We start from the raw sequence: 26,511 nt of genomic DNA, 5'->3' as shown, positions 1-26,511 counted from the left end.
CATTTGGAGGAAGGGTGGCTTGGACTGGGGTAATAGGAACAGAGATGGAAAGAAAGTCAGATTCCAGATGTATCTGGAAACAGATGCCCTGGGATGCCCAGTGCTGGAAGTATCTGTGAAATAAGAAAAACTAGGTCTGCAGTGGATGGAGCCAGAAGCGAGTCTATGAAATGCTCTTTCCATCATTAGTCATGTAAAATGGGAAAATCCACACCTAGTCAGAAAGGAAGTTCTCTCCTGTCAAAATGCATTCAAGAGAAAAACACCAGGCAAATCTGTGGAGAGATATTCTACACGATCCCTGACCAGCACTCCAGAAAGCTGTCAGGTCATCAAAAGCAAGAAAAGTCTAAGGAATTATCACAGTCAAGAGGAGCCTAAGGGGACATAATGACTAAATGTAAAGTGTCCTGCAAGGGATCCTGGGACAGAAAAGGGCGTTAGGAAGAAAACCAAAGCTAAGTAAATCTGAATGAAGTGGGGACTTTAGTTGTAATAATGTGTCACTATTGGCTTATTAGCTGTGACAAATGTATCATCAGAGCGTAAGAGGTTACCAATTGGGGAAACGTTGTGTGGGGCACGGGGGGAACTCTGTACTGTCTTCCTCGCATTTTCTGTAAATCTAAAACTATTCTAAAGTAACAAATTTATTTTATATATACGAGGATGTTTTGTCAATGACTCAGCACTTGCAATTACCAATGCACCATACTTCACTGTTCTTTTTCACTGGACCGCACAAGCTAGACCTCGTCAGAATCCTGATGCGTGTGGGACAGACACATCCACAGCAATACTGTAACCCTCCCAGAGCGCCGAGCAGCGGGGAAAGGGGGAAGCAAGGACATGAGCTGAGCCCACCGGCATGCAAACACGGTGGTGCAGACTTCAGGGCACCTGGAGACTAGCGGTGGAAAGCTGGGAGGTGTGAGTGGAGTGCCCGACTGGAGACTACTGGTGATAGCAAGGTCCAAAGCACAGCTACTTTAGGCCCAAATTCCTAATGGAATCAAATGTCAGGAGCATGTGATTATTGGGGTCAAGTTCCTTAGTTCTTCATTCTCAGTTTTTCCCTGAGCAGTGATTCAGAAAGTCAGATGAGAGTCACCTGAGCTGTTTCCTTATATTGGACGTATCTTGAATCATTCCAAGGCCTACTTTTCTGTTTTTTCTTGATGAAAATTTGTTTTAATTAATGTTATCTGTTTATGGCCTACCGGTGCCCCTGAAAGAAAATTACATTCAGGAAAATACAGTGCATCAGTATAAAGGAAGAGACAGAAGCAGGAAAGGGCAGTTTTACAGAACCAAGGAAAGAATATCAGGAAGAGAGTGGTCCACACAGCCAAATGCTGCAGAAATCAAGTGACACAAACATGGAAAACTAACCATCGCATTCAGCTACAGAGGCCAAAGATGACCGTTGCAAAAGTGGTTCAGCAGAGTTGGGGATGAATAAGGAAGCACAGGTACAGTGTTGACCACTCTTTTAAGCAGCTTTATTGTAAAGGCTGAGGGTTGATTGTAGGATCAGTTTCCATTACTTGTTAATTAATCTTTTGAGGGAGGAGGGGAAAGATGGGAGTCTCCGTCCTAAGGCAATGTGTATGTAACATTCTTCCTGAGCCTAATGACTCATACGTAAAAAAAGTGTAGTGACAAACAGGGGCTCAACTTTCTGAGGGCCTGGTGGCCCCCTTTGGCCAGTGGGAGGGCTCATCTTCTCCCGAGCCCTGGGTGTCCAGGTGCCAGGCAGCTGTCTTCCTTCCCAGTGATGGTATAAACAGATGGCATCTAAGCTCAGATATTGGATTTTCTTTTTTTAAAGATTATCCTCATGTTCACCCTGCAAAAAGGGATGGCACCAGCAAATGGCCTCCCCCTACTGGCCACAGTGTGTCCAGTCAGCTCTGCCCTTCTGCTGGCAGTGTTAAGGGACACCATCAGTATTATATGGGAGGGTGTGACAGAAAGGACTCAAATACAAAACCAAGCATATTTGAAAAATAAAAGACAGATGATAAAAAAAATAGAAAAGATTCTACCAGTAAAGAGAAATGCAGTATTTTCATGATGTGAAAAATTTGAGCTGATACCTGGCTCCAGCAGATTGAGCCAACACAACCCATCTTGCTACAAACACCTAGAAAAGCTATAGGCAATAGTACACACAAATATTTTTTAAATCACAAAGCTAAGCTTACAAGAAAGACAGACTGAACCAAATGAAAAGTTTACCAAATGAGGCTCAGATTGAGTTATTATTTCCAAGGAGGTTGGGGGAAAGGAAAGGCTGAGGCAGGTATGCTGGCCTTATGTGCAATGTTCTTTTTATAAAAAACAAGTTTTGAACCTAATGTGGCAAAGCAAAAACATCTGTGCAACCTGAGTGGCGGGCACGAGCCTCTGTTATATTGTTCTGTACTCATCTATATACTTGAAGCATTTCAGTCTGATTTTGAAAACATTGGCTAAACGCAACGTTTTCCTGTTAGCCTTTTTTTCCAATTGGGGGAAGGTAAGTTATTGTTAGACAGATGGTTGGCACATAGATCCAAACTCGCATTAACTCCTGTTATTTTTATTCTATTTGTGCGTAACACTATAAAATCCTGGACATACGCTTTTCTGTCTTCCTCTGATTAACTCCCCTCGCACGTCTTTCTCAGCCTAATAAAACACTTCCTCACAAACCCAAGTGCCAACTCCTCCTCTGTGCAACATCCGATTCCTGCCAAGATCCCCACCCCCTCCTCATTCCAAAGGTCCTTTGTGCCTGCCTCTAATAAAGCACGTACTGTATTATATGGTAATCATTTATAAGCTCCTTGAAGGCAAGGGCAGTAATTTATTCCTTAGTTTCTCAGCACATGGGTAGGAACTCACTAAATGACTGTGGAATGAATCTCTGAAGGAAAAAGAAAAAACCCACTACATTACAATATCCATCTATATAAAGGAGGAGGCCTGCGGGCATCTAGCCCTCCAGACCCTTCCTGACTGCGAAGCAGATCGGGTTAACCTTGGCTGTCATGCTCGACAGGATAACCACGGTGAGAGCTGTGCTGGCAGGCAGCTCTGGGCGCTGTGTCTGCACTGCTCTCGGTCCCGGCCCAATTTCAGCACAGCCCCGCATCTACAAACGGGTCCTTTACATGTGCACTCACAGCCTGCGGCTTTCCTGACAGAAGGCCCCAAGGCTGGGCTTCCTTGTGTGTTTTGAGCCTGGCATCTCTGTAAACAGTACAAGTCACCGCCTTCCCCACGGTTGCTCACAACAGCTTCTCGAAGCACCTGGAAGCACACCCCAAAGCTCCCCGAAGTTTATAATTGTGGTACAGAAACCGAATGGGGGTCCCAGTGCTCTTCTCAAAAGCAAACACCGGCTACAGATATGTGACAGTGAAAGGGCCCACCACAGGACTGGGACAGCCGCCTCTTTTTCTTTTTAATTGAGGAAACTCAGCATCTTCACTTTTTAACAAGAGAATACAGAATACTAGATAGTAATTTAAAGTTGTTTTAATTGCCTTCCAATGTGTTTATAATGTGATGATAGTTTCTTTTAAATCATTTTTAAGCCATTAAAAAGGTAATGACTCCCTTTTTTTTTTTTTTGACTCCTTAAGGTAATGACATTACTTAAGGTAATGACTCCTTAGAATATTATCCTCACTTCGAGGAATCCTTCAATACAAAAAGACCATTACTTTTCACGAAAGGCCTGGTATTCAGTTCTATAGATGGAATTTAAAGCCTCTGAAATTAGCAAACACACACCCGTATTTTTAAACTACTGTTTAATCAGTTTTAAACACACACGTTAGAAAAAAAACATTCATACGTAAGTTAAAAATATCTTTAAAACCCAGCATAAGCCACCAGTGCAGCAGCTCTCAGGACAGACTAGAAATGAGAGGTTATGAAATTATCACATCACAGTGTAACTGATACAGTGGTAGTTGTAAGTTAGCATACAATAGGAATGAACGTATGGATCTGTTGAAAAATAACACTTCTTTAAAAAAATATTTTGGAGTAATAAAAACAAAAAGCACAGACCACCATATTCTATTCTCACCCAGGGAAGGCAAGAGAGTCCTGTAAATACTGGTTCTGGCGCAGGGACCCTCCTCACGTTTGGGTAACAGTGTTCAACTACTCTTAAGCGGAAATCAAGATACAGCTTTTAAAGGAAGCCAGGAGTCAAATCACACACTTTCACTCTGTATGCAGAGGGTTTCTCTGGTTTCACCGGAATTATTTTTATTTTCATCCCTATTGCTTTGAGTCATGCCCCTTCTGGTTCAGAGAGGCAGTCACAGACAGGAGACAGAAGATGGAGAAGACTGGTTTGGAACACGTTTGTTCTCGATGTTTGATTGATTCCTTTGTCCATGTGATCAAGTCAAGAGCAAATGTACTTCATTGACAAATTTATATACCAAAAATACTTAAAACTGGGAAAGGCATATTTCAAAAGTCTGTCAAACTCTTTACCTGTGTTTGTCCTTTCCTTGGGAAAGGACAAAAAAGAATATCAACACATCAATTTCTCAAATAAGTTACCCCAAAAGAAAGGCTGGGCAGGACACAGACATGTATGACTCCAGTAAAAGGCAGCCAGTCACCTTTTCCATTTCCAACACATTATTAAGGAAATGTTAGTCATTCTACTACTGTTGCTCTGTAACTTTTGATTTTTCATTATATTTCCATTGCTTTTTATAGTAGCAAAATGTGATAAAACATGACTGGCGACATGGCTATGCATCACTGAGTAAGCTTTAGACAGTGGTTCTGCATGGATCTTTATACTACTGTTTATAGAACACATAGTCTTAGGGTTTGTTTGCTTGCTTTATAAAAGGTGTACTAAAAGAAGACAGTTACAATCCGTTTTCACGGTGAGACAAATCAGCACAAAAATGTGCCTTTAGGCTCCTTTTTAGAAAGTCTTCCCAATGAATGACCTATCAAGCTTGTCAGTTCTTTACTGGGGTTTGCATACTGTTAAAAAAACCTATTAAAATAAATATTATTTTAAAACATATAAAAACATAGCAAGCAGCCTACCCATCCAGATGGAATTGGCTGCATCCTCTGCACAAGAGCCTCAAAGTGCAGCTTAGTCAGCGATTATAAGAGCGTTCCTACAAATACCAACATGGACATTTCATTTAAAACTTTCTTCTGTAACAAGAGTTCCTATAAATAGATTTGACTGCCTGACGCTGCAGACAGACCCTGGAGAGCCCCACTACGTTCTAATCTTTCAAATCCAAATTTGAGAGTGGAATTTCTTCTTTTAAACGCAAATCTTTTCCTTCAGCATTAGGACCCTGCTTGAACACAAAGCCCCTTTTACAAGGAAAGGCTACAGAGCGAACCGTCAGCATCTAAGCTCAGTGTACCAACCACCAGCCACTCAGTAAGTAGCACACTGGGTCCAGCATCAGACTTTTATGGGACTGGCGGGCAGTTAAGACTACATTTCACAGTGTTATTTAGAATTCTGCACCTCCGTTAGAGCTGATGTATTCAACTTCCGCCAGGACAGTCAATTAGTGGCTGAATGAAACTCCACAAAACACTGGTTTATATCTAAAAGTCTGGACAAATCCTTCGCTGACAGAGCAATAATGGGCACTATTCTGAAACAACTATTCTTTCAAGTAATCTTTTCTTTCAGTTATAATGTAGAACTCTTAAAACCAATTAACAAATAAGTTTGACCAGTTTATAAGGAAACAAAAAAAAGTATAAATGTCCAGAGCTGTTCATGAATATACAAATTAAAATGTATAAACTATGAATTATAAATAGGAAAGATTTTTGTTCTAAGTGTATTCTAGTCCTCAAATAAAAGTATCAATTTTGTAATTATTTTAATAGCTGAATTTTAAGTAATTTTTCTGTAGTTTAAAGTAAGGTGTAACTACATTAAATATGCTTTAAATAGCTTTGACTGAAATTATATTTGAGAAGTTACATGGTGGTAAACCCTGTCCAGTAAAATTGGTAATTTGTATAAAATATTTTTCAGCAGAGATCTTCAATTCTACACAGCACAGACAGAAACCAAAAAAGCAGAGGAAGCCAAAGGAAAAGATGTTTTCTTCAGTGCAGACTATGTCATGATGAAAGGTTTATTTTAAGGGCTCTATCCAGTAAAAGCGGCACGCTGCCGTGCTTTCTGATTTGATGGACTGAAAGGGTTTCCTCTGTTGCCACGGAAACCCTTTTGAAAAGTCAAGGCTTTGAGCACAAGTGACCTTTAAAGGTAAATGACCATAACAATAATTCTGATTGTGAACTTGCCCTGTTTGTGACTCTTACAGATCTTGCTTAAGGCTTCCATTGGTTACAAACACAACTGGTCGCACACTTTCAGATCTGACCCTTTGGCTCATTCAGCAGCTCTGGTCTAGAGCATAGGTGTCACAGGGCTACTGGTGCTTGAAACACATAAAGACCCAGGTCTCATCCCAACACCCTTAGTACTTCATTGTAAGTTACCATCACTGTTTAGAACCATTCTTCTTACTGCAAATTTTTCTCAAGACTGGTATCTGTGGAAACCCCGTATGGGAACGTCACACATAGCAGAGATCAATAACAAAAATACTTTTTAACCAAAAGTATGGTGGCAGCATAAGTCGTGGCTAGGCATTTTTGAAGCCACAGAAACCTTCTCTATTATGTGGGACATTTTAGAAGCTAAATCAATTTCCCCAATTACCCAGAGTTCCAATAAAAAGGCTTATTTTAATAACCGAGAATTAGCCACTTGTAAAATGGTGACAGCTAAGATACATCAAATTAACTGTTACCGTTTCCAAAAAAAAATGAAATTGACGGAAGAATAATTACTTTTGTTAATTTTTTTCCCTGAGTTGTATAATAATTAACCAAAAGTATAAATATGATATTGACTGATCATCCCTGGAATGGTCTCACGACAACTGAGAGTGGAGAGATAATATAAATATGCACTGAATCCTATTGTGTGATGAAAAACGCAGCAGCACATACTATAATGAATTGCTTCATACTTAACGGCAGAAGAGACACACCAGTTTTCAATTCTTCTATAAGTGGAAGTATTAATCCTTACAACACTCTAAGTAGATATATTCATTCCATAGAGCACAAAACGTTTCTTCTTGTGGAGAAAAGTCAAGAATTCGATTTTTTTTTCCTTCTAGATTGCATACTTGTGATTATAGTTTCTCCAAAATTAGAGAAAAGCTATTCTAAAATCATTTCATACAAAAAACAAAACAAAACAAGAAACTAGTTGGCTGAGGGATGAAAATCAGTCTATTTATCTAAAAAATAATTGCAAAATTCATCAGTGTCTTGGTTTCTTGATGGTGGCCCTATGATTCTATTCACTGAGCAACAGAGAACAATGATTTTACATCTACAGAAATAAAATAGAGTCAGGAAGTAGAAATAAATGGTGATTATTTATAAGTGGCTAAATCAGCTGAACAAAAAATGTTTTAATAAGCTTTCTTGTTTTCAGTTATGACAGGCCTGGACTTGTCTTTTAAACTCTAAATTTGTTTACTTTTTCTTAATAGTAATCAGATTCTCTGCAGCATTAGCTAAACTGAGGAGAGATTTTGGGGAGATACTTTCCACGATTATTCTTTTCTATCCCCCCACATTACACAGCTAGATTAATTTCAACGCATGGGGAAAAAAGAGACAATTTATTCAGCTATCTATTCTTTCCCAGGAGGTAACAGGGCATGGTTAACCTCATCAGGCGGAAAAAATTTACCTTTAGAAAAATACAAACATTTCGTATAAACAAATACTTGGATAGTTCTAACGTTCTAAAATGATACATTGACATTTTTGCTAATTAAGACCTCAAAAGTTCCAAGTACATTTGTTTTCCCTTTCTTCTGTAAATGAAATACTGCATTGCTTAAGCCACAGAGTTGTTCTGTTAAGATCATTTGCAAATTTATTAATGACAAAAATAAAGAGACTTCGCCATAGATAGACAAATTGCATTTCATTAAATAATTTAAGGCAAAAAGAAAATAAAGTCCACAAAAGATTGGTCACATAAAGGTGTAGTCCAAAGACCCTGCCCACCCTTCCCTCAGCCGTGACTTAGGACGCGTGGCCGAGGCCTTGACACCAGGCTGGCATCACATCCCGTTCCCCTCTTTCAGCTACGGCAGCATCACAAGACTGTGGGATGAAAGGAGACACCCCGGAGTAATTCAAGGCAAGGTTCCTGATGGTGAAAATGGCCCATTAGATAAAAGGACATTTTTCTACTTACACAACCGAACACTCAGTAACAAGAGTTAACAGCAAAATTTGAATGTAAGAAGTTAAGGGTTTGGAAACTAATTTATACTATTCTCTAAAAATGTGGTCCAGACCCAATGACTTTAAGTTTTCCTTTCCCTAAAACTCCTGAATGTGAATTAAACTGTCAAGGATCAGAAGGTAATTAGCCAGAGAGTAGCCTCACTCAGTGATTCCACTTTCACTATCATTTTCGTAGTCTTCTCATAATTCTAATATAACTTACGCTTGATAAATCTCAAAGTCCAACGCATTAAAAAGTTACCAAACTTTTATGTCTTACATAATCACAAAAATCTCAGATAAATAAGGGGGAGAAGCACGTCTGCTGAGCACCCGTGCCCTGTTACAGCTGCCACTGGGTCTCATCTCCATTCAGGCCGTCCGTCCTTCTTTCCTTCTTCATCATCATCATCTCTCTCTCCTTGAAGAAAATAAGCTTAAAATATCTCATTGCCACCCTTTAATTATGTCTAAGGAATTCTTCCTGGAAGGGTTTTCTGACTGACACAGGTAATTAAACTCTCCAGGAAGATCAGCTACCTATAATTTGGCAACCTGCTTACAGTTTCACTACGAACTGTAGTCATTTGAGATATTTTAAGAAACCCTTCAAATACTGAGATGTTTATTGCATTTTTAAAGTGTCCACATTCTTAAATATCCTGTTTCAAATTCCTCCAGAATCCCTTTACAGCACACAACATCAAATACTGAAATAGTGTTCTCACAATATTACACTTGAAAATACCATTTAGTAACAATATTTTAGGGAATAGAGGGTTTAAGGCAAGACAGTCATTTGGAAAAAAGTTAATTTCTCTCAATCATCCAGATTGACACGATTACTTTTCTGCTTCTTCAGTGCCTTGGGATACACAACATACATTCAGCAACAGGGCACACCTACGACCCTACGGACAGTATGCTGAGGTCCTGAGTGCCCACTGAAATAATGGAAATATTTTATATAAGGCGTGGCCCACAGGGACTTGGCATGGGAGGGTTATTTCGCCCCATCTCCAATCAGCATACAGGAAATTCCCTATCAATAACTGTCTGGTTTTCCCCCCACTTAATCTCTTTTCAAACAAACCCAAACCCCTTGAGCAGGTACGATTGAGAAGATTGGATTCTGTTAACATACAAAAAATAGTCATCAAGTGTTTTCCCATCATTGCTTTAGTGACGAATGTCTACAGGCTACTTCTTGATTCTGACTGCAAACATTGTTTGTTGTGGAAAAACTATTCTGTCCCAGAGAATTTTCTCTTTCATCGAACTTTTTGGATCGTGACAGCTGGATATTTTCATGTGTATTCTTTCCTCTTTGAGTTTTTTTCACTGGTAACAACAATAATACTAAGATACCAACAATGTGAAGGCAGTAATACCAGCAGCTAAAAGGGAAAGGAAAAAGTTTATTAAGTTTTGATAATTAACAATTCTTAATAACTATACGCTTGTCAAAAGGTCACCTGCCCCCCTTAGGACGTGTTTATTTACTACATTCTTCTTTTATCCCCCCGACCTTGAGATGAAACTCTACAGTGTATGCCAGTGGGTATTTATAAAGCTCTGTATAAACCCAGGCTGATTATAAGCATGAAACTAGATATCACATTACATTCCTTTTACGGGTCACAAGGCCATGACTAAATAGAACAAAAACAAAAAGGGACTTAGTAGCTGCAGCCATCTGAAAGTATGCTCTCAAACCCACAGAATCAAATATTGAGCAAACAAGAGAATGCAGACATAGTAGAAACTTCTACTACTCTGGCCTCCCCTGCCATTTACTGTCCCTAATTAAGTAACAAATATGCTAATGAAGTAACAGATAAGCAATATTGCTTCTTGATGGTTACTGTCATGACATAAAAAAAGTCACATTATTAAAAATATTATTAGAAACATTCCCCAAATTAAATACAAATCAAACATGACCTCAATTGCTTCTAGAGCTGTAACTTCAAGTGACTGGGAACAAGAAAACCTAGGCGAAAATCCAACCAACAGCTCAATCACATTAAAAAATATGTAACAATTGTGTTAAAATGAAACTTTAGCAGGAGTTACTTAATGTCTTCCTGTATGATTATCGTTCTATTCTGTTCAACAATTTTGACCACCTACTCTGTGGTGTCATTCTAAATGCTAGGGTAATAAAGAGTTTATGAAAGAATAAAGTTTTCAATCTCAAAGCTATCACTATCTAATATGCTGGAAGGAGTTAGATAAATAAAATACAGAATTCAAGACAATAATTTCTGGAATACAGAGATGACAAAGTACCAATGAAACACAAAAGACAGAGTAAAACAAGTACATGAAATATAATTTGTTCTTTTGATTAAAGAAATTAAGAGAATGAATAATTCCTTGTAAAGATAAGCAATGTTGCTTACCTGTTACTCACTTCCCTAGAATATGTGTAACTTAATTATGGACAGTAAATAGCAGGGGAGGCCACAGCTACACTTTCTAGTTAAACCTTTGAGAGATTTGAGGCAGTGGTTACCCAGCTGATATTTCTCTTACTCAGACTCTCCTCTGAGGACTGAGTGGTGAAATCACTCTGTGAAGAAATCTGAGACTGCTTAGTTTGAGATTAAGAAGTAACCGATAATACATCTACCTGCAGGAAACGAGACAATGGTACTATTTTTCCATTATACCTAATAGCAAGGAACTTTCCTTTAAACGTGAAGTTATTCCCACTGACATCTTTTGAAGAGTAACACTTACCTATAAAACATCAATGATGGTTTTATAGAAAGAAGTACGAACGGCACAACTGTGTAACTTATCGTGATCTGGGTTACCATCCACGTGATAACATCGTACAACAACTTAAGCTGGGGGGGTTCAAGGAAATAATGTCTGATGTTATTTCTTACCTGAAATAAAGAAACAAAAATATTTGCTTCATCTTTAGCATCGCTTATAAAATTACACTGACTGGAGTAACTGAAACTCACCCATTGTTGGTGGGAGTCTAAAATGTCTGTACCATTACTGGAAAAGTTAGTTCAAAAAAACCCTACGTGTGTGTGTGTGTGTGTGTGTGTGTGTGTGTGTGTGTGTGTGTGTGTGTGTGTATATATATATGTGCTATGGAGAGAGGGTAAGGAAGCGAATGGGCAAAATGTGTGAGTCTGGGCACAAGGCACAGAGAAGTTCTTTGCAACTTTTCTCTAGATTTGAAGTGGTATTAAAATTAAAAGTTTCAAAAAAGGTTAAAAATAACACTGCCTAGAGCTCCTTAAATCATATTTGGTCAAACTACAGTATATCAATAAAGTTCAGTCTGTTTTCCTTTTTGTCACAGTGCTGACCATGTTCACAGCGTAAGTATGAAATGAGACATCCTTCTTCCTCGTTAACCTCTGTGTTTGTGGAAGACAAATAGGTATTATACACTGAGCTTAGGTCAAACAACACTAACTGAAGTAAATGACAACTGTGCACATTATTTGTTCACTCATGGAAGCTGGGAAGAGCTTCTCAAAACAAGGGGTTTTCCTAATAATTACTGTTTTAATCATTTTTAAGCTTCTAGAACATTTCAGTTTTGAAATGTGTAACTTAACCAAACGTCATCTTTTTTCCTATTGTGGCTCCCACTTGTCTTGTATGTTTATAGGTGAAACGTGGTCCTGCTAAGAGGATGCCACATGAGGTTTTCAAAGGTGATCTAGTATATGGTTAATGGCGCCTCCATTCTGAGACCATCATTATTCGTGGATAGGACGGAATCCCGGCACCTTTCTTGCCTTGCTACCTGCCGCAGCAGCTACCCACTCTCTCTTCCCTTCTGTCAACCAACGGCAAGTCAATTTCCCTGAGGCATGGCTTTCAGCGTTCCCTCCCCTTGACCACAAACCTTACCCGACGCCCTAATGTGCAGACAGAACAAGGATTAGCCTCCTCCCCAGTGTGGGGTTCATGTGCTCTTATATTTGCCCCACTCCCCCAATCCCACCCGTTGCCTTTCCAGAATTATCCCCATATACACATATGCACACATGAAATTCCTGCTTCCACCACATCGACCTGTCATCCCCAAGTACACCATGCATTTTCAAACCTAGTTTTGCTGCCATTTCCATGCCTAGAACGTCACTGTCTCCTCCCATTATACTCACTCACTATTGAAAGAACTTTCACCTTTCAAAGCCCAAATCCAACGACGCTCTCCAGTGAGCCACCTCTAGTAAATCTAACCAAAAAGGGCTTCAAAGGTTACATTTCTAAAACAAACCTCCCCATCTGATCATCTTAAACTCAGGTCCCAGCTCCCCTAAGAAAATTCTGTAATGGCAATGAACACTGTGTGGCTGCCCCGTGTGTCCGGTCTTCTCAGATGAACCAAGCGTGGAGCCCACAGCAGCCCTGGGCAAACACGCCAGGCACACGCCTCACTTCCAGCCACAGTGGAGTGCTGACCAGGGCCTGCCTTGGCAATGGTTTCCTCCACCTTCTGCAGCAGTGCAAGGAGACTGCCATTGAAGTATGAAATAAAATTCTTGATACTTACAGCTCGAGCTGCTAATGTCATCACCACTCCTGTTAGAAATGTCAGATAATATCCTGGGTAGACCCCATGCCAAATGGCAGAGAGAATGAACGTCTGGATGGTTGGACTCAAGGAGGATCGTTCATAACACACCCTAGGAACCACGAACAACACGGAGCCGTGAGGAGTGAGTGGTGAGGGTTTATAACGCCCACACTGGTCCTTCTGTACCTGACAGGACTTAGGGGAACCAGGAAAATAACCACAACTTATCTCAGGCAATAACTTCATCTGTGTCCTCAGGGAGGTTACAGCTATTAAGCATCAAATTTAGGAAAGTAAATTTAATTCTCATCTTCTTATTGGTATGTGTAACAGGCAAAACGATCATTTCTAGTGTGTGGGAGTTTATACTAATTACAAAAAAAAGCTTTAATCGTAAAGTTATTTTTACTTTATTTTTTTTTTTCTTTAATAACATTAAGAACTTTCAGCTGATCTAACAACATTAATCCTTCTGGCAAGGAGGCTGTGCTTAGTCTAAAGTTTTATTTTAACAGGTTAGAGAACTCAGATGAAAATAAGATTTTCCTAAGGTATCAAATTTAAAACTTAACAACAACAACAAAAATAACAGAACAGATTAGCTCAGAAAATCTGCAGCCATTGCGGAGACTGCAAGGCAACATGAAACGATGATAACACATTTTGGGTATCTCAAGGGATCTAGATACGCAACTTCTCAGAAAATAAAGGTAAAGGACATGACAAAAGGAGGCGGCTTTCCATGGAAGGGTGCTGAGAGCCCCACCATTACAGGTGATTTATGAACTACATTCAACATGGGGCATCATGTCTCGTTGGGAACAGTGACACAGAAACACTGGGAGTTTGTTTCTGTGCAATTTCCTAACTCTGTCTTTTGTCATCTGCCTTTCCCTGGGCTGCCTTTACCTCCCAGTGTGCATCTGACACATTCCTACTCATCCTAAATCTCAGCGCAGCCCCCTCTGTCCCCTCCATGGCCTCGCTGTCCCTGCTCCCTCTGTCCCCCCTCACTACAGGGAACAGCACGTGTAGATGGCACTGCTGCGTTTGGAACAAGACGGTGAACTCTGACTGCATAGCCTCGGTCTTTCTGTCTTACTCATCTTTGTATCCTGAGCCTATCCTGTAAAGATCTGAAATATTCTGAAACTGGAATGGTTCTGGAGAATCTAGGGCATGTGCATAATGGATGCATAGAGACTTTTTTTGTTTAACCAAATCTCCAATGAACGAGAGTGGGAGGGCACTGGTGATCTGACCTTGGTAGCGGCCTTCGCAGGAAGGCTGAGAGGTCAGTGACAGCTACAATCATGACCTTGCTTTGGAGGATGTTAACAGTGTTTCCTAGTGAACACCAAGGTCTCAATGTCACTCAACACGTTGTTAATTTAATAAAAAAATCTGAACTCAGCGAAGCTCGACCTCCAGTAGTAGACACCAAAGCACAGCTGAAGATGGTTAGTGAAGGAACCTACCTTTTGAGCCAAAGAGCTGTCTGAATATTCCAATTATCAAGAAACATCTTGAAACTTGTTGACATCTGAAAAACAAAGGAACTTTTTTCTTTGGCCAACAAAATAATGAAGCTTCAAATGTAAGTAATAATGTTTTTATTGTGCTAAAAATAAATTAACTGGACAGCGATGGCAGTGTAGTGATTTTGTCCCTTAATATCGTTTTTCTAATGCAGTAACAACATGCTATATAAAAAGAGTTTGTTTATTGCAGGGAATGTTTACGAGGTAAATGGCTTGTCACCATTTTCTCCCATATGTTAACATTTCCAGGGGTTGTCATGGAATTATCCTACAGAAATTCCTGATAAGGTATGCAAATGACTCTCTCACAGATGACAAGGTCCCCTTAAGCCCAGCTTCTCAATTCCCTCACCTCCAGGCCTCTTCAGTCACCTCTCCCGGGCTACCTGAAGTCTCCGTCCCGCCTGGAACTGCTACCCCCACCAGATGGACCTGCACACCATCTCCTCACTTTTCCAGCCTCCTCAGTCAAGCTTCTCTGACTAACGCCATCTTTTGGTCTCAGAGCAAATCTGGGTCTCCTGGCCTCCAATTCTTTTCTTTGTCACTATCGCCTCCTTGGGTCTTCACTTCCTTCTCACCGTGAACTTGGGATTTTGTGGTCCATTATTTTCATCAAAATCCTTGATGCTTTTTCTTTTTTCCTTTTAACTTACCTACCTATCAAAATCCTAACCCCAGATCAACTGTACTGCCATCCTCCCTACTCATAACATCTTAATGCTGAATGTCACACAACATTTGAGACGTTTGTCATCAAGTCATGTTTCTCGACTTCCACAGGACCCTCGGCCTACCAGGCAATCCTTGTTTCCTTAGACAGTTCATTCTCCTCTTGAAAAGGGCTACTGGATTGAACCCTTTCAAATTGCCTTTTCTTTAGTAAGTGAAAATCAGGTAAATGTCAGCAATTTCATAAGGTCCAACCCAATCCTTCAAAAGTTCCCCACTTTCTTATCTCTGGTCCATCCGATCACCTCCTCCCTCCCTCACAGCAAGTAACTTTGCCTGTTACTTTATAGAGATGATACCCTGTTTCCCGAAAATAAGACCTAGCCGGACAATCAGCTCTAATGCGTCTTTTGGAGCAAACATTAACATAAGACCCGGTCTTATTTTACTATAAGAGCCGGTCTTATATAACATAATATAAGACAGGGTCTTATATTACTTTTTGCTCCAAAAGACGCATTAGAGCTGATTGTCCAGCTAGGTCTTATTTTCGGGGAAACACGGTATACACCATCGGATTCCAAATTCTCACCATCAGAACTACAAGCTCAGCTGCTCCCACACTTACCTTTCCTCCTTTCCTGCCTTTATAATAGGAGAAGTGGCCCCTCTTCCTCAAGGTCAGTCTGTCCACCTGTCCTCTGCACCAGATCCCCTCGCTCCATGTTCTTAGGGAACTCATCTATGGATAAGTCTCTCTCTTTCCTGCTGTGCTATTTTCACACACTCTCTCTTCCTATACTCTCCTAATCAACCTCTCCATTTGAAAACAAAATTAAACGAAACAAAAATCCTTCCTTCAATCACCTGTTGCCCTCAGCTGCTGCCTCGTCTCTACCCTCCTTATAGGAGCTGTACCATCTAGCTTTTATGCCTGTCCCTCCACTACCAAAATCATCAACAAACTCCCGCGTTGTTAAAGCTCAAGGCACTTGTGAGTCCTTCTCTTACTGGACATCTCGGCAGCATTTCACACTTATGACTACCCCCTCCTTCAGAAAAAATAACTCCCTTCTTTTTTCTTTACTTTTTCTTGTACCATGCATTCTCAACAACTTGTTAATGAGCTACTAACCTCTATTTGCTGAATTCTCAAATTGGAAATTAAGTCCCAACGAGCTTCTCCGTTCCTATCATATCCTCTGAAACCAAAGCCTGCAGCATTATTAATAGCATCAGCTGTAGTAAACAAAGGAAAAAAAATATTAAGAACCTATGTAACAATCTACCGTGTTCTCCCCTAAGATGTGTGTTATTATATACCACAACCTTTTATTCTTAAATAGTAAAAGTAGATTTATTCTCATTTTAATCTAATATTTAATACAATGGGCTGGATCCAGTTTTTAGGATATCCTGACAGTTTTTAGGACATGTCCTCATATTTTGGATATGAGCTATAAGGTTTGTTTCTTCTACGTAAATGACCCTAATTTTTCTAATTGGTCTTTAACTGTGCAGCCTCCGAGGGTACTCTAATGGCTGTGTATAGGGTAAGATACACTTCAATACATTAACAGAAAGGTCTGTTCACACGGTACTTACCTAACGTCCATGCAAAATAGTACTTGGGCCTGGCCGCCAAGAGCGAGACATACAGGTAGATCAGCTTTGTGGGCCAGGAGGCTGTAGCCTGAAAGTGCTCGTCAATGTTACGCTCCACAGGTAACATGTTAGAGACGCTCAAGTGAAACAACAAGGACACTCCACAGACTAAGAGTTTCTGAACAACTGCGATCTGAAAAGTGAAAGACACGACTTCAGAAACGTAATCCACATTCCTATCCATAATTATCTTTACTTTCTCTTATGGCAACGGGACTTCTAAAAAGTGGTCAGCCTTTGAGACACAAAGTAGTGAATGGCAGAGATCTGAATATACCCGATACGAAGTCAGAAATTCTACTCAGTTTGATACGGAATTTTTCAATGAACCCTTAGCCAGTAATAGAAAGTATGAAGACAAAAGAACCTTTTTGGTCTGAAACACAAAGCCACACAGCAGAAAAGGGATTATCTAAGAGCTTTTGCAAGTGGGTACACACTTCTCCATTCACTTTGTGTTACAAAGAGCAATCCTTTGCTCCAAGCCCGACATTCAGAAAAAACACAAGAACCCGCCTTTTATTGTCTCATACTTTTTGATTGGCCTTTTTCTCGTGGGACTTTTAGACTCCAGCAGATCAAAGCCAGCAGAAGCTTCGCCTACACAAAGCCCCACAGCCTTTCCTGATAAAGCAGCACCTCGGCCATTCCAGGTCCCCCAGCAGTTCAAAGGAAGTGAAGACTGCGTTCGGTGCGGAGCCACAGGTTTGAATTCCAGTTCTCCTACTGCCACTGCGGGATCTTGGCCAAACTACTTAGCCTCTCAGTCTCAGTTTCCTCATCTGTTTAATGCTGAGAATAACCGCACCAGCTTTGTAAGATGTGTGTGAGGTGCTTACAACAATGTCTGGCGCATGGGAAGTGCGATCGGAGTGTTTGGCTACTGCTATCTGCTTCACTGCTGGAATCAGAAAAGGTTTCATAGGAAAGGTGCTATTTGAAGTAGGCTTTTAAAGAGGAGCAAGACTTCCATTGGCAATGATCAGGAAGAGGGGAGGAAAAGCAGGAGAGGAAAAGAGAATACCTTGAACTTGCTGGAACATAAGGTATAGGTAAGGAAAAAGCCTGGAAGATGAGGTTGGCTCCATTCCATGAAAAGCCTTCCCTGTAGAATAGTTCGTAACTCTAAAGCTTTATGCTCATGAAGGAACTCAGCATAGTTTCTTAAGTAACCTTACTTTTGTTCTTCCATGATTGTACTTCCATTAGGTTATCATGACTAGGAACTGGGTGAAGAGTCATTTTCTTGAAAAGTATTTTTAAAGAAATAGGTGGGTTAATTCAAAACTGAAAGATGTTAGTATCGTTAAATAAATAAGGAGAGGGGGCGGCCAGATGGCTCAGTTGATTAGAGCTCGAGCTCTTAACAACAAGGTGGCCAGTTCGAGTCCCACATGGGCCAGTGAGCTGCACCCTCCACAACTGGACTGAAAACAATGACTTGACTTGGAGCTGAGCTGCGTCCCCCACAACTAGATTGGAAAATGACTTGACATCCTGGAAAAACACAGCGTTCCCCAATATTCCCCAATAAAAATAAATAAATAAATAAAATAAACAAACAAGATAGATCAATATGTGCTAAAAAAAGGAAAAGGTTCCAGATAAACTCATGAGCTTACATTTGGAGATGGCTCCGCTCTTTCACAGTGTAGTTCTTCTTTGCCACTTTCTCCTGACTGTGTCACCTGGTACGATCTGCCTTCAATGAAAGTAATGTAGTCTTTGTAAGAGCAGAGGGGGCCTGCCAGGATACCCATGAAGTTACAGTTGTAACTCAAATACTCCAATAGGCTCGGCATACGCCTGCAAGTCAAAGACAGCAACTTGTGAGATGTAACGTGAAATGTCAAGGAATTCCATGGGATTAATCTCACTGCTCCTCCCATTTCCAAAATAAAACGAGCTTTAATTTCCACTTGCATCCATACGACGAGAATTTTAAAATGTCAGGACATAGTAATAATGCTCAACAGTATTTTGGGATGAAAGAGTTTCTATACAGATCTTTCTTTACGAGTAACTACGAAGGGCTTCCACTTAATTCCTCACGAGGAAACAAACCCAAGGTGGGCAAGACCTGGCATAAAAAATTGTCTCTTCCTAATCTATTGTTCATTCATTTAATAAATCTCTGTATGGCCAACTGTGTGCTCGCATGCGCCAGAGTCTAGAGATACTGCAGTAAACAAAACAGAAAATGTCTGCATTCCCGGAACTTACATAACAGTTGCGTAAAACAGATACTAAAAAACATACAAAATGTTTTCAGAGCTGCTAAGCGCACACAGAGGAGAAGGTATTTTATTATATTAATAAGCCAGAGAAGGCTTCCTGGTAAGGTGACGTGGAGCCGAGACCAGAAGGAAGTGGCAGAGGGAGTCGTGGGAACATCCAGGACAAGAATTCCAGGCAGAGGGAACAATGAGTGCGAACTCCCTGAGATGGGGGCACATGGGCAGCAGGGGGGCCGGGGGGGCTGGAGTCCAGTGAACCAGGGCGATGAGGCAGGAGGGAAGTCAGAGGGAGCCCCAGTGAGATTGTACAGGGCCTGTCTTACAAGTCGTGGTGGGAACTTAGGATTTTATTCTGAATGCGATGAAAACGAATTCCTCTAGCTCCTGTGTGTGAGGACAGGGGAGCGGTGGAAGTAGGAAGGCCAGTCAGGAGGCTACTGGGGTCTCCAGCCAGGAGGTGGCAGTGGCTTGGGGCAGTGGAGGAGGCAGCATTGGTACATGGCAGCCATGATGGATTGGACGTGGGCGTGAGAGAGAAGAGAATCAAGGATGTCTCCCAACATGTTTAATCAAATTGAGGTCAGTCCGAATGGCACATGGTACCAAAAGTTTACCAAGCATTCTGTTCTCAGTGCAGGTAACCAGGTAAAAAAGGTAGCAACACAGGAGACTCAGAAGACTACACGTATTATCTTATAAGTGAATCACGGGTAGGAGTGTATGTTTTTATTTACTTTTAAAACCAGCTCCATTTATCAAGTCTGCAGTCCACTGGCAACAACACACTATCATAAATAAAAGAACTGCACCTGGGAATAGTAAGTGGGCTTCTCGAACGTGTTACAATCCCTTCTTCCTCTCTAACATTAGAAATTGTCTCCTGGAAAAACACACTCTGTGTGGCCAAGAAAAGTGGACAGAACCCCCTCAGATGTATTTTTATAAAAAACAATCAGAGAGAAAACCGTGCTTCCTGTCCCTCCGACACTAGCTAGGTGTCATGCAGGGTGTCATGTGGGGTCTCTGGTCCCGATCCCCACATAAGAACACAGGACATGGTGAGGCCAAACAGGAACACCCCCCGAGCCATTGATAGGGGAGTCACACCACTATATTCTCACTGGCAGCTGGGTTGGAGACACAGGAAGCAGGAACCAGAAGATCTGCAATCCATACTCTGCTGTCTGCTTCTCTCTGCCAACCAACCTCACTTGCTAGCTGCAATCCACCGTGCTAACTGCAATCCGCTCTTGCTAGCTCAGCCACCATCTTCTTGCTCACCCCTCATTTTTTTGCTAGCGCAGCCACGGCAGTTGTATTAGTGGCCAATGGGTCACTGGTTACAGAGGATGGCCAACTAGCCACAGCTGATGGCATCCAATCACAGTTGATGGCCATTTACTACCTGAGTGAGCACCTTTCCACGTTTGGCTGAGAGCCTGGAAACTGCACTCCTGGCTCTGTCCCCACACTAGGTCATCAGTTAGTCAGAACTCCTTTTAGATTTGTCAGGATTATTTTTCTACATTTAAAAGTGTTTTAAACCTTAAGTATTTTCTCTTGAGGACTCAAAATTGATGAGAGAAAATGCTTCAGACAGATTTGCTCCTGGAGTCCTTCCCATCTAATGCTGAAACGGAACGCTTTCTCCTAGCCTCAAACACGGGGACATGCCCTGCAATCAGTCACAAAAGACCTTCCTGTGCGCCAACAACAGAGCTCCATTTTCCATACCAGTTATTTCGGGACCAAAAACAATGCCAGCATATCCAAGCGCAGCTGAATCTGACCAAGCAAACTATGTATCATAGTTTACAAGGACAGGACATAATTCTGAACCAGGACATTTGCTGAAGTAACTTCTGGTTCAGCTGTCCTATCAAATGATGTCATTTGAGGGACTGCAGTAGATAACATCTCATTAAAACGAGAGCCAAGCCTCATTATAATGCTTCATTTATGGCATTAAATGAAAATTCATTCTTTCAATCCACAAATATTTATTTGGCATCGACTATGCGTCGTCCTGGGTTAGAGCTTCTCAATCTCAGCATCACTGCACGTTGTGACAACAATTCCTTGTGGTGGGGAACTGTCCTGGGCACATAGGATGTTAAGCAGCATCCCTCTACCCATCAGAGGTCAGCAGCACCACTCCTCTCCATTTGTGACAACCAAAAGTGTCTCTAGACATTGTCACATGTCCCCTGGGAGCACAATCACCCCACTGGTGACCTGCTGTCTAGGTGATGGGGATAAAATGATAACAAGACAAAGTTGTGTCCTTACAGAGCTTACATTTGGGTAGGGAGAGGAACAATCAAAATAAATATATAACATCAGACAGTAATACATAAAGCAGGTCAAGGACTAGAGTGTAATAGCAGGGATGGGAGAGGTGGTGCTGATGGCGAGGTCTGTGTGCTTACAGGTAAACTGAACGAGGGAGAGCACTAGCACCAGCTCTCGCCGGGCCTTACATGCAGGGGTCAGAAGTTTGTTAGTTATTCTCAATTCTCAAAGGAGCCACTGAAGGCTTTTCATCAGGGGAGGAGAATAACACAGTCCAATACACATTAAAAGGATCTCTGGCTACTGGGTGGAAAGCAGACTGTGGAGGGCAGGAGGGAAAACGCAGTGGTTAGGAAGCTATTACTGCAGACCATGCAGAAAACGAGGCTGGGCTGGGGGGTTTCAGTGGGAATGGTGAGAGATGGTCAGATGTCAAGGTCAGATTAGAGAAAGGTTTCACAAGAAGAATTGCCTTGCTTGTGAAGTGGACTTGCGATAAGGAAAAGGGAGTATGCCTAAGTTTGGCCTTAAGTCACTAGTGGCCAGTGATATCACTATTAAATAACCTAGTAGGCAATAACAGTGGAAGAGCAGACGGGGGTGGGGAGAGGTAAGAGAGAGACAGAAATCAGGAGCTCCATTTTTAACATGCTCTGCTTGAGACCCCTATTAGCCATGACACTGAAATGGCAGTTGGTTACATGAGGCTGCAGGTCAGGAGGCCGGGTGGCACGGGAACATAAACGTAGGAGCTTCCAAACATGCAGACAGCCAACGGACTGCATGTCGATCGCCTAGAGCAGAGGCACAAGTCCACGGCTGAGCCCTGGAGCACACGAGTATTTAGGGTTAAGGCAAAGGAGGCGGAGTCAGCAAAGAAGACGGACAGAGACCGCAGTGAGGCAGGAGGAGAAGCCAAGAACGGAGTGTCCGGGGGGCAAGTGAGGAAGGTGTTTCGAGTGGCCAACAGGGTCAAGTGCTGCTGACGCTGAGCAACACGCAAACTGACGCTGACAAATTTGCCAAGAACAAGGGCAACCTTGAATGGATGCTATCAGACCAGTAACGGGGACGAAAACCTGACTGCAGTGGGTTGAGGAGAGAATGGGAGATGAAGGGGAGACGGTAAGACTAGATAAATCTTCCAAGGAGTCTTGCTCGGAGGGAGCGCAGGGTCCCGGGGAGGCAGCTGGAAGGGACTGTGCGGAAAAGAAGGGGTTTTTCCTTTAAGTTGGTGGGAGTGCTCCAACAGAGGGAGAAACTGATGTGTAATGACACAGAGATGGGACGATTGGAGAAGCAAAATCCTTGAGTAGAAAAGGAGCAAGTGGACTCAGCATCGAAGTGGAAAGTTAGCCTCAGGGTGGAATATGGACACTTAACACTTGGTACTGGGAAGAGAAGCGTTTGGTCCCAGACACAGGCATTTTGGTTGATTCAGTTTTGCAGAATGAAATACAGTTGCCTTTGTTTTCTGCAAAAATCAACTTTGCTACCATCCTAAGTGAGTATGAAGAAGGGATGTTGGAAGTTTGAAGAGAAAGGAGGATACGTAATCTTCTGAGAAAGAGGGAAATGAGTGGACTAAGGAAGTGCAGGAGAACTGTTGGCAATACTGAGGCCCACATGTCTAATGTGGGGTAACAAATTCAAACTGAGGCTAATCAGCAAGACTGGATGTTGCTCCACTCTGCTTCCCTCACTGTCCGGGGAGGAGGAGAGCTGATTGCAGCAGGTTCGGGGTCTGCCGGCTGGTACGTGAGAGGCAAAGGGAAGACAGGAGCTGAGTGTCTGTTGCTGAGTCGTCACGGGGATGGACCAAGGCCTCATGAAGTTTACAGAACCCGCATCAAATTAACCTCTCACCAACTCGGTCTATTCAAGTGCATATTTCTTGGCATATAATGATTGACTATAGAGAATATAAAATAGAATAATTTTAAAGATGGGGAAAATATAAGAAGAACCTCAAGACACGCTGCCTGGGATCAAAGGTGAACACTCAGGGTACGGTCTGTCTACTATCACAGACTTAATCTGATTCTTCTGACAGCCAGGAACTACCGTGTTTCCTGGAAAGTAAGACCTAGTCCGACAATCAGCTCCAATGCGTCTTTTGGAGCAAAAATTAATATAAGACCTGGTATTACATTACATTATATTATATTATATACGACCCAGTCTTATATTATATTAAAATAAGACTGGGGCTTATATTAATTTTTGCTCCAAAAGACGCATTGGAGCTGATTGTCCAGCTAGGTCTTATTTTCGGTGAAACACGGTAATTGGTTCTAGATTTTCAGGAAACGAAGTGCTTCATAAGAAGTTTTTAAAGTAAAACATGTATTTGATCTTTAATTATATTAAATTAAGATAGATCCTGCCAAGACAGTCAGCTATTCCCTGGATTAGTCAACAGAATATCATAAATGAAGTAGAGGCCTATCCCAGAATGAACTCCTCAAATAAGAATATTTTACTAGTTCTTGATTACTTGAAAATATGGCATCTATGTGCTATGTTAATATATTATTAACTTAGCCCACTACCTGCTGTCAAGTTATTGGTCTCTAAATTGTAGCTGCAATTATCACCTTTATTTACTACCTGGAAGACATGACGACGATATGATCGTCCTGCCTTCAGGGAACTCAGAGCCTCAGAGGAGAGACAGAAAACTCAGCAGATGGTACATAGGAGGTACATGGTGTATGATTAGCCAAGGTGCTGTGGGAGCCTTCGAAGGGATGCCTAGCTTAGCCTAGCCAGATTTGGTGTCGGGGAGGTGTGCAGAGGGAGGGAGGTTTGGTTTTCATGAAGCAAGTACCTCCAGAAGAACAAGTCAGACTTGCCCATGAGTAATGTGTCCCAAGCAGAGAGCATGGACCATGGCAGGATACAATGAAAAGGCACATACCTTACCGCTAAATCTCTCTGGGATGGAGTCAGTTCTTCATCCTTTCGAAACATCCCTGAGAAATAAAAATACTCTTATCAATAAAATTTCTCCAAAGAAAAGAAGGGAGTTTTTTTCCCCCATTCACACTTTTCTCATTTGAAATTCATGCTATAATCCCAATTTTTGTATAATGTTTGGTATAATTGGTTCCTTTCTTTCTCATTGCAACACAGGCTCAATCACGTCAAAGGACTATCGTATAACTGGACATGTCTACATCTGTGTAAGATAACCATCATCTGATCTAACATGTCTAGGTCTGTTTAAGATGAATAACACACATCAGGCAACTAATTTCACTCTTCTCAAGAGGAAATTATTATTTAGTTTAAAAATTCCCCAAAGCTAGCATATTTAATCGTAAATACTATGACTTTGTAAAAAGGGGCATTACATTTTTTTCTGTTATTGGATGATTTAAATGACTACCATCAGTACAATGGAAGACATGACTCCCTTCCTCCTGTGTGACTCAAATAAGTGAGAACTGGACTCATCTACCATCTTCATCCATGTACCTTTAAGCCCCAAATGGGATGATATTATTACGATTACATATTAACTTTCCAGATCCTAAACCCAATTTAAAGACCAAAGGTGGACTGAATTAAGAAGCAAACAGCACACTTAAAAAATATTTGGAGGTCTTCCCTAGCAGAGGGCACAGGATGGGTGATATACATAGTGGGGCTAAAAAACATCCACCGAAGAAACTCCCTGGGCTACTGCAAATGACGGTTCTAATCAGGATGCCCCTTCAGTCTTTGAAGAAACCAGAGTCTCACTCTTATGACTCAAAGTCCTGACTCTTAGCATTTCCTATTGCAAGGTGTCCATTCTCTGAGGATAAAAATATGAATGTTTATAAATAAAAGATATATAAATACTTATACTAAAAGTGTGTGTGTATGTGTGTGTATGTGTCTGTAAGAAAGAAAACATTCAAATTTTAATAAAAATGTAACAGAGATGAAGCAGAAATTAATAAAACTTGATTTAGACCAAATGTATATTCTAAATTGTTGGTAATGGGTGCCATATGACTGAATTACACTATTTTACTTCGTTTTTGTCACTGAATTGAATGTAAAATTAAGATAGAACACTGAACAAAAACAAACACACTTTAATAACCCTAGGCAAAGTTAAATATTTCTTTTTCCCTGTCTTACTTCCATCCTTTTCCTTCTTCTAATAAAGAGCAGAAAATTATGATAATATCGCAAGCAAAAGATTATCCGGATAGGATTTCTTTCGGTGATGACAAATTAATTTCTAAATTCTTACCATCGTGAATTTCATAAGCCAAACTAGTAATCTTCTGGGTAATTATCATCATTGGGCTGTGACAAAATAAAAAAAATATATGTTTTAAAAGAGTATATTTAAAATAATACTTATGATGTATGGAAAAGTTTATTCTGCAAAAGACTTTAACTACAAAATCCTGAAATTTTTAACATAAAAAAAAAACACTTCCGAGGGATTTTAAAGAGTCAAGTCAGGGGCTGCTGTGTTTGGAGAAGGTATGGCAGACAGGGAATCTGGGCCTTGCTTTACAAAGCAAAATGGAAAAGCACATCCTCGAAAAGCAATCCTGTGTGAGCAGTGGTACATGCATGACGCCATGAGGCCAGAGGAGAGAGGACCACACAAGCCCCAGACCCGACCTTGCTCCCGATTCTGTCTCAGCACTTTTCCAACATACCATGCTGCTTTTTGCCTCAGACCTGAACTGAAAGGTGGAAAGTAAGTTGCCTGGGAAACGGGAGATGGGTAGAATATTAAAAGAGTTTGGGTGAGAAATGTGGAACAAAACAGAAGGGGTGAAATGGGGGACAAAGAAAAAGGACAATGTCATCCAGGGGTGAACGCCTGGTAAAGACACCCTTGAGATAGCCACCTATAGCAGGCTAACTGTGGCACCCTCCAAAGAAAAGAGGACTTCAAAATCATGTTCCAAGTAAGAAAATGGCAGCATTTTTTCCATATTTTATAATCTCTAATTGCATAGATAACTTAGAAAGGAATAATAAATACACCTAAGAAAATTGCTAGGATATATTTTTATCCTTTAACTATTACATTAGCTTACAGACATTAGTATTAAACACCAGGTAACCATAAGTTATTCATTTATATTTTTGGAATTTCAATAAAACCAGGAAGTCGTGTTTTACTTGCAGGTAGAATGTGAGCTCTCTGCCTGAAATATGCAGTCACCCCCACTACACAGCC

The 26,511-nt window shown here is 41.1% G+C and overlaps 1 protein-coding gene across 7 annotated transcripts in view; it reads right to left on the bottom strand.

Annotated features, from left to right (window-relative positions):
- Nucleotides 1–3,786: 3,786 nt before the first annotated feature.
- The window catches only part of MBOAT2 (membrane bound glycerophospholipid O-acyltransferase 2), a 176,013-nt gene continuing 153,288 nt past the window's right edge, over nucleotides 3,787–26,511 (bottom strand). For all 7 annotated transcript variants that reach the window (XM_019755958.3, XM_074331662.2, XM_074331665.2 and 4 more), the window contains 9 exons: nucleotides 25,561–25,616; nucleotides 24,232–24,286; nucleotides 18,405–18,588; nucleotides 16,723–16,915; nucleotides 16,253–16,356; nucleotides 14,383–14,447; nucleotides 12,881–13,013; nucleotides 11,089–11,240; nucleotides 3,787–9,740 (listed from right to left, as the gene is read on the bottom strand). In XM_019755958.3, the coding sequence (XP_019611517.2) occupies nucleotides 9,515–9,740; nucleotides 11,089–11,240; nucleotides 12,881–13,013; nucleotides 14,383–14,447; nucleotides 16,253–16,356; nucleotides 16,723–16,915; nucleotides 18,405–18,588; nucleotides 24,232–24,286; nucleotides 25,561–25,616 (1,168 nt within the window). In that variant the 3' untranslated portion in view covers nucleotides 3,787–9,514. The remainder of the gene's footprint in view (nucleotides 9,741–11,088; nucleotides 11,241–12,880; nucleotides 13,014–14,382; nucleotides 14,448–16,252; nucleotides 16,357–16,722; nucleotides 16,916–18,404; nucleotides 18,589–24,231; nucleotides 24,287–25,560; nucleotides 25,617–26,511) is intronic.

The sequence above is a fragment of the Rhinolophus sinicus genome, chromosome 2 (genome assembly GCF_057876585.1).
Source record: "Rhinolophus sinicus isolate RSI-liver-muscle chromosome 2, RSI-T2T, whole genome shotgun sequence".
In the NCBI taxonomy this organism is placed as follows: Eukaryota; Metazoa; Chordata; class Mammalia; order Chiroptera; family Rhinolophidae; genus Rhinolophus; species Rhinolophus sinicus.
Note: the sequence above shows the minus strand (reverse complement) of the source record. Positions and strands in the feature narration are given on the sequence as shown.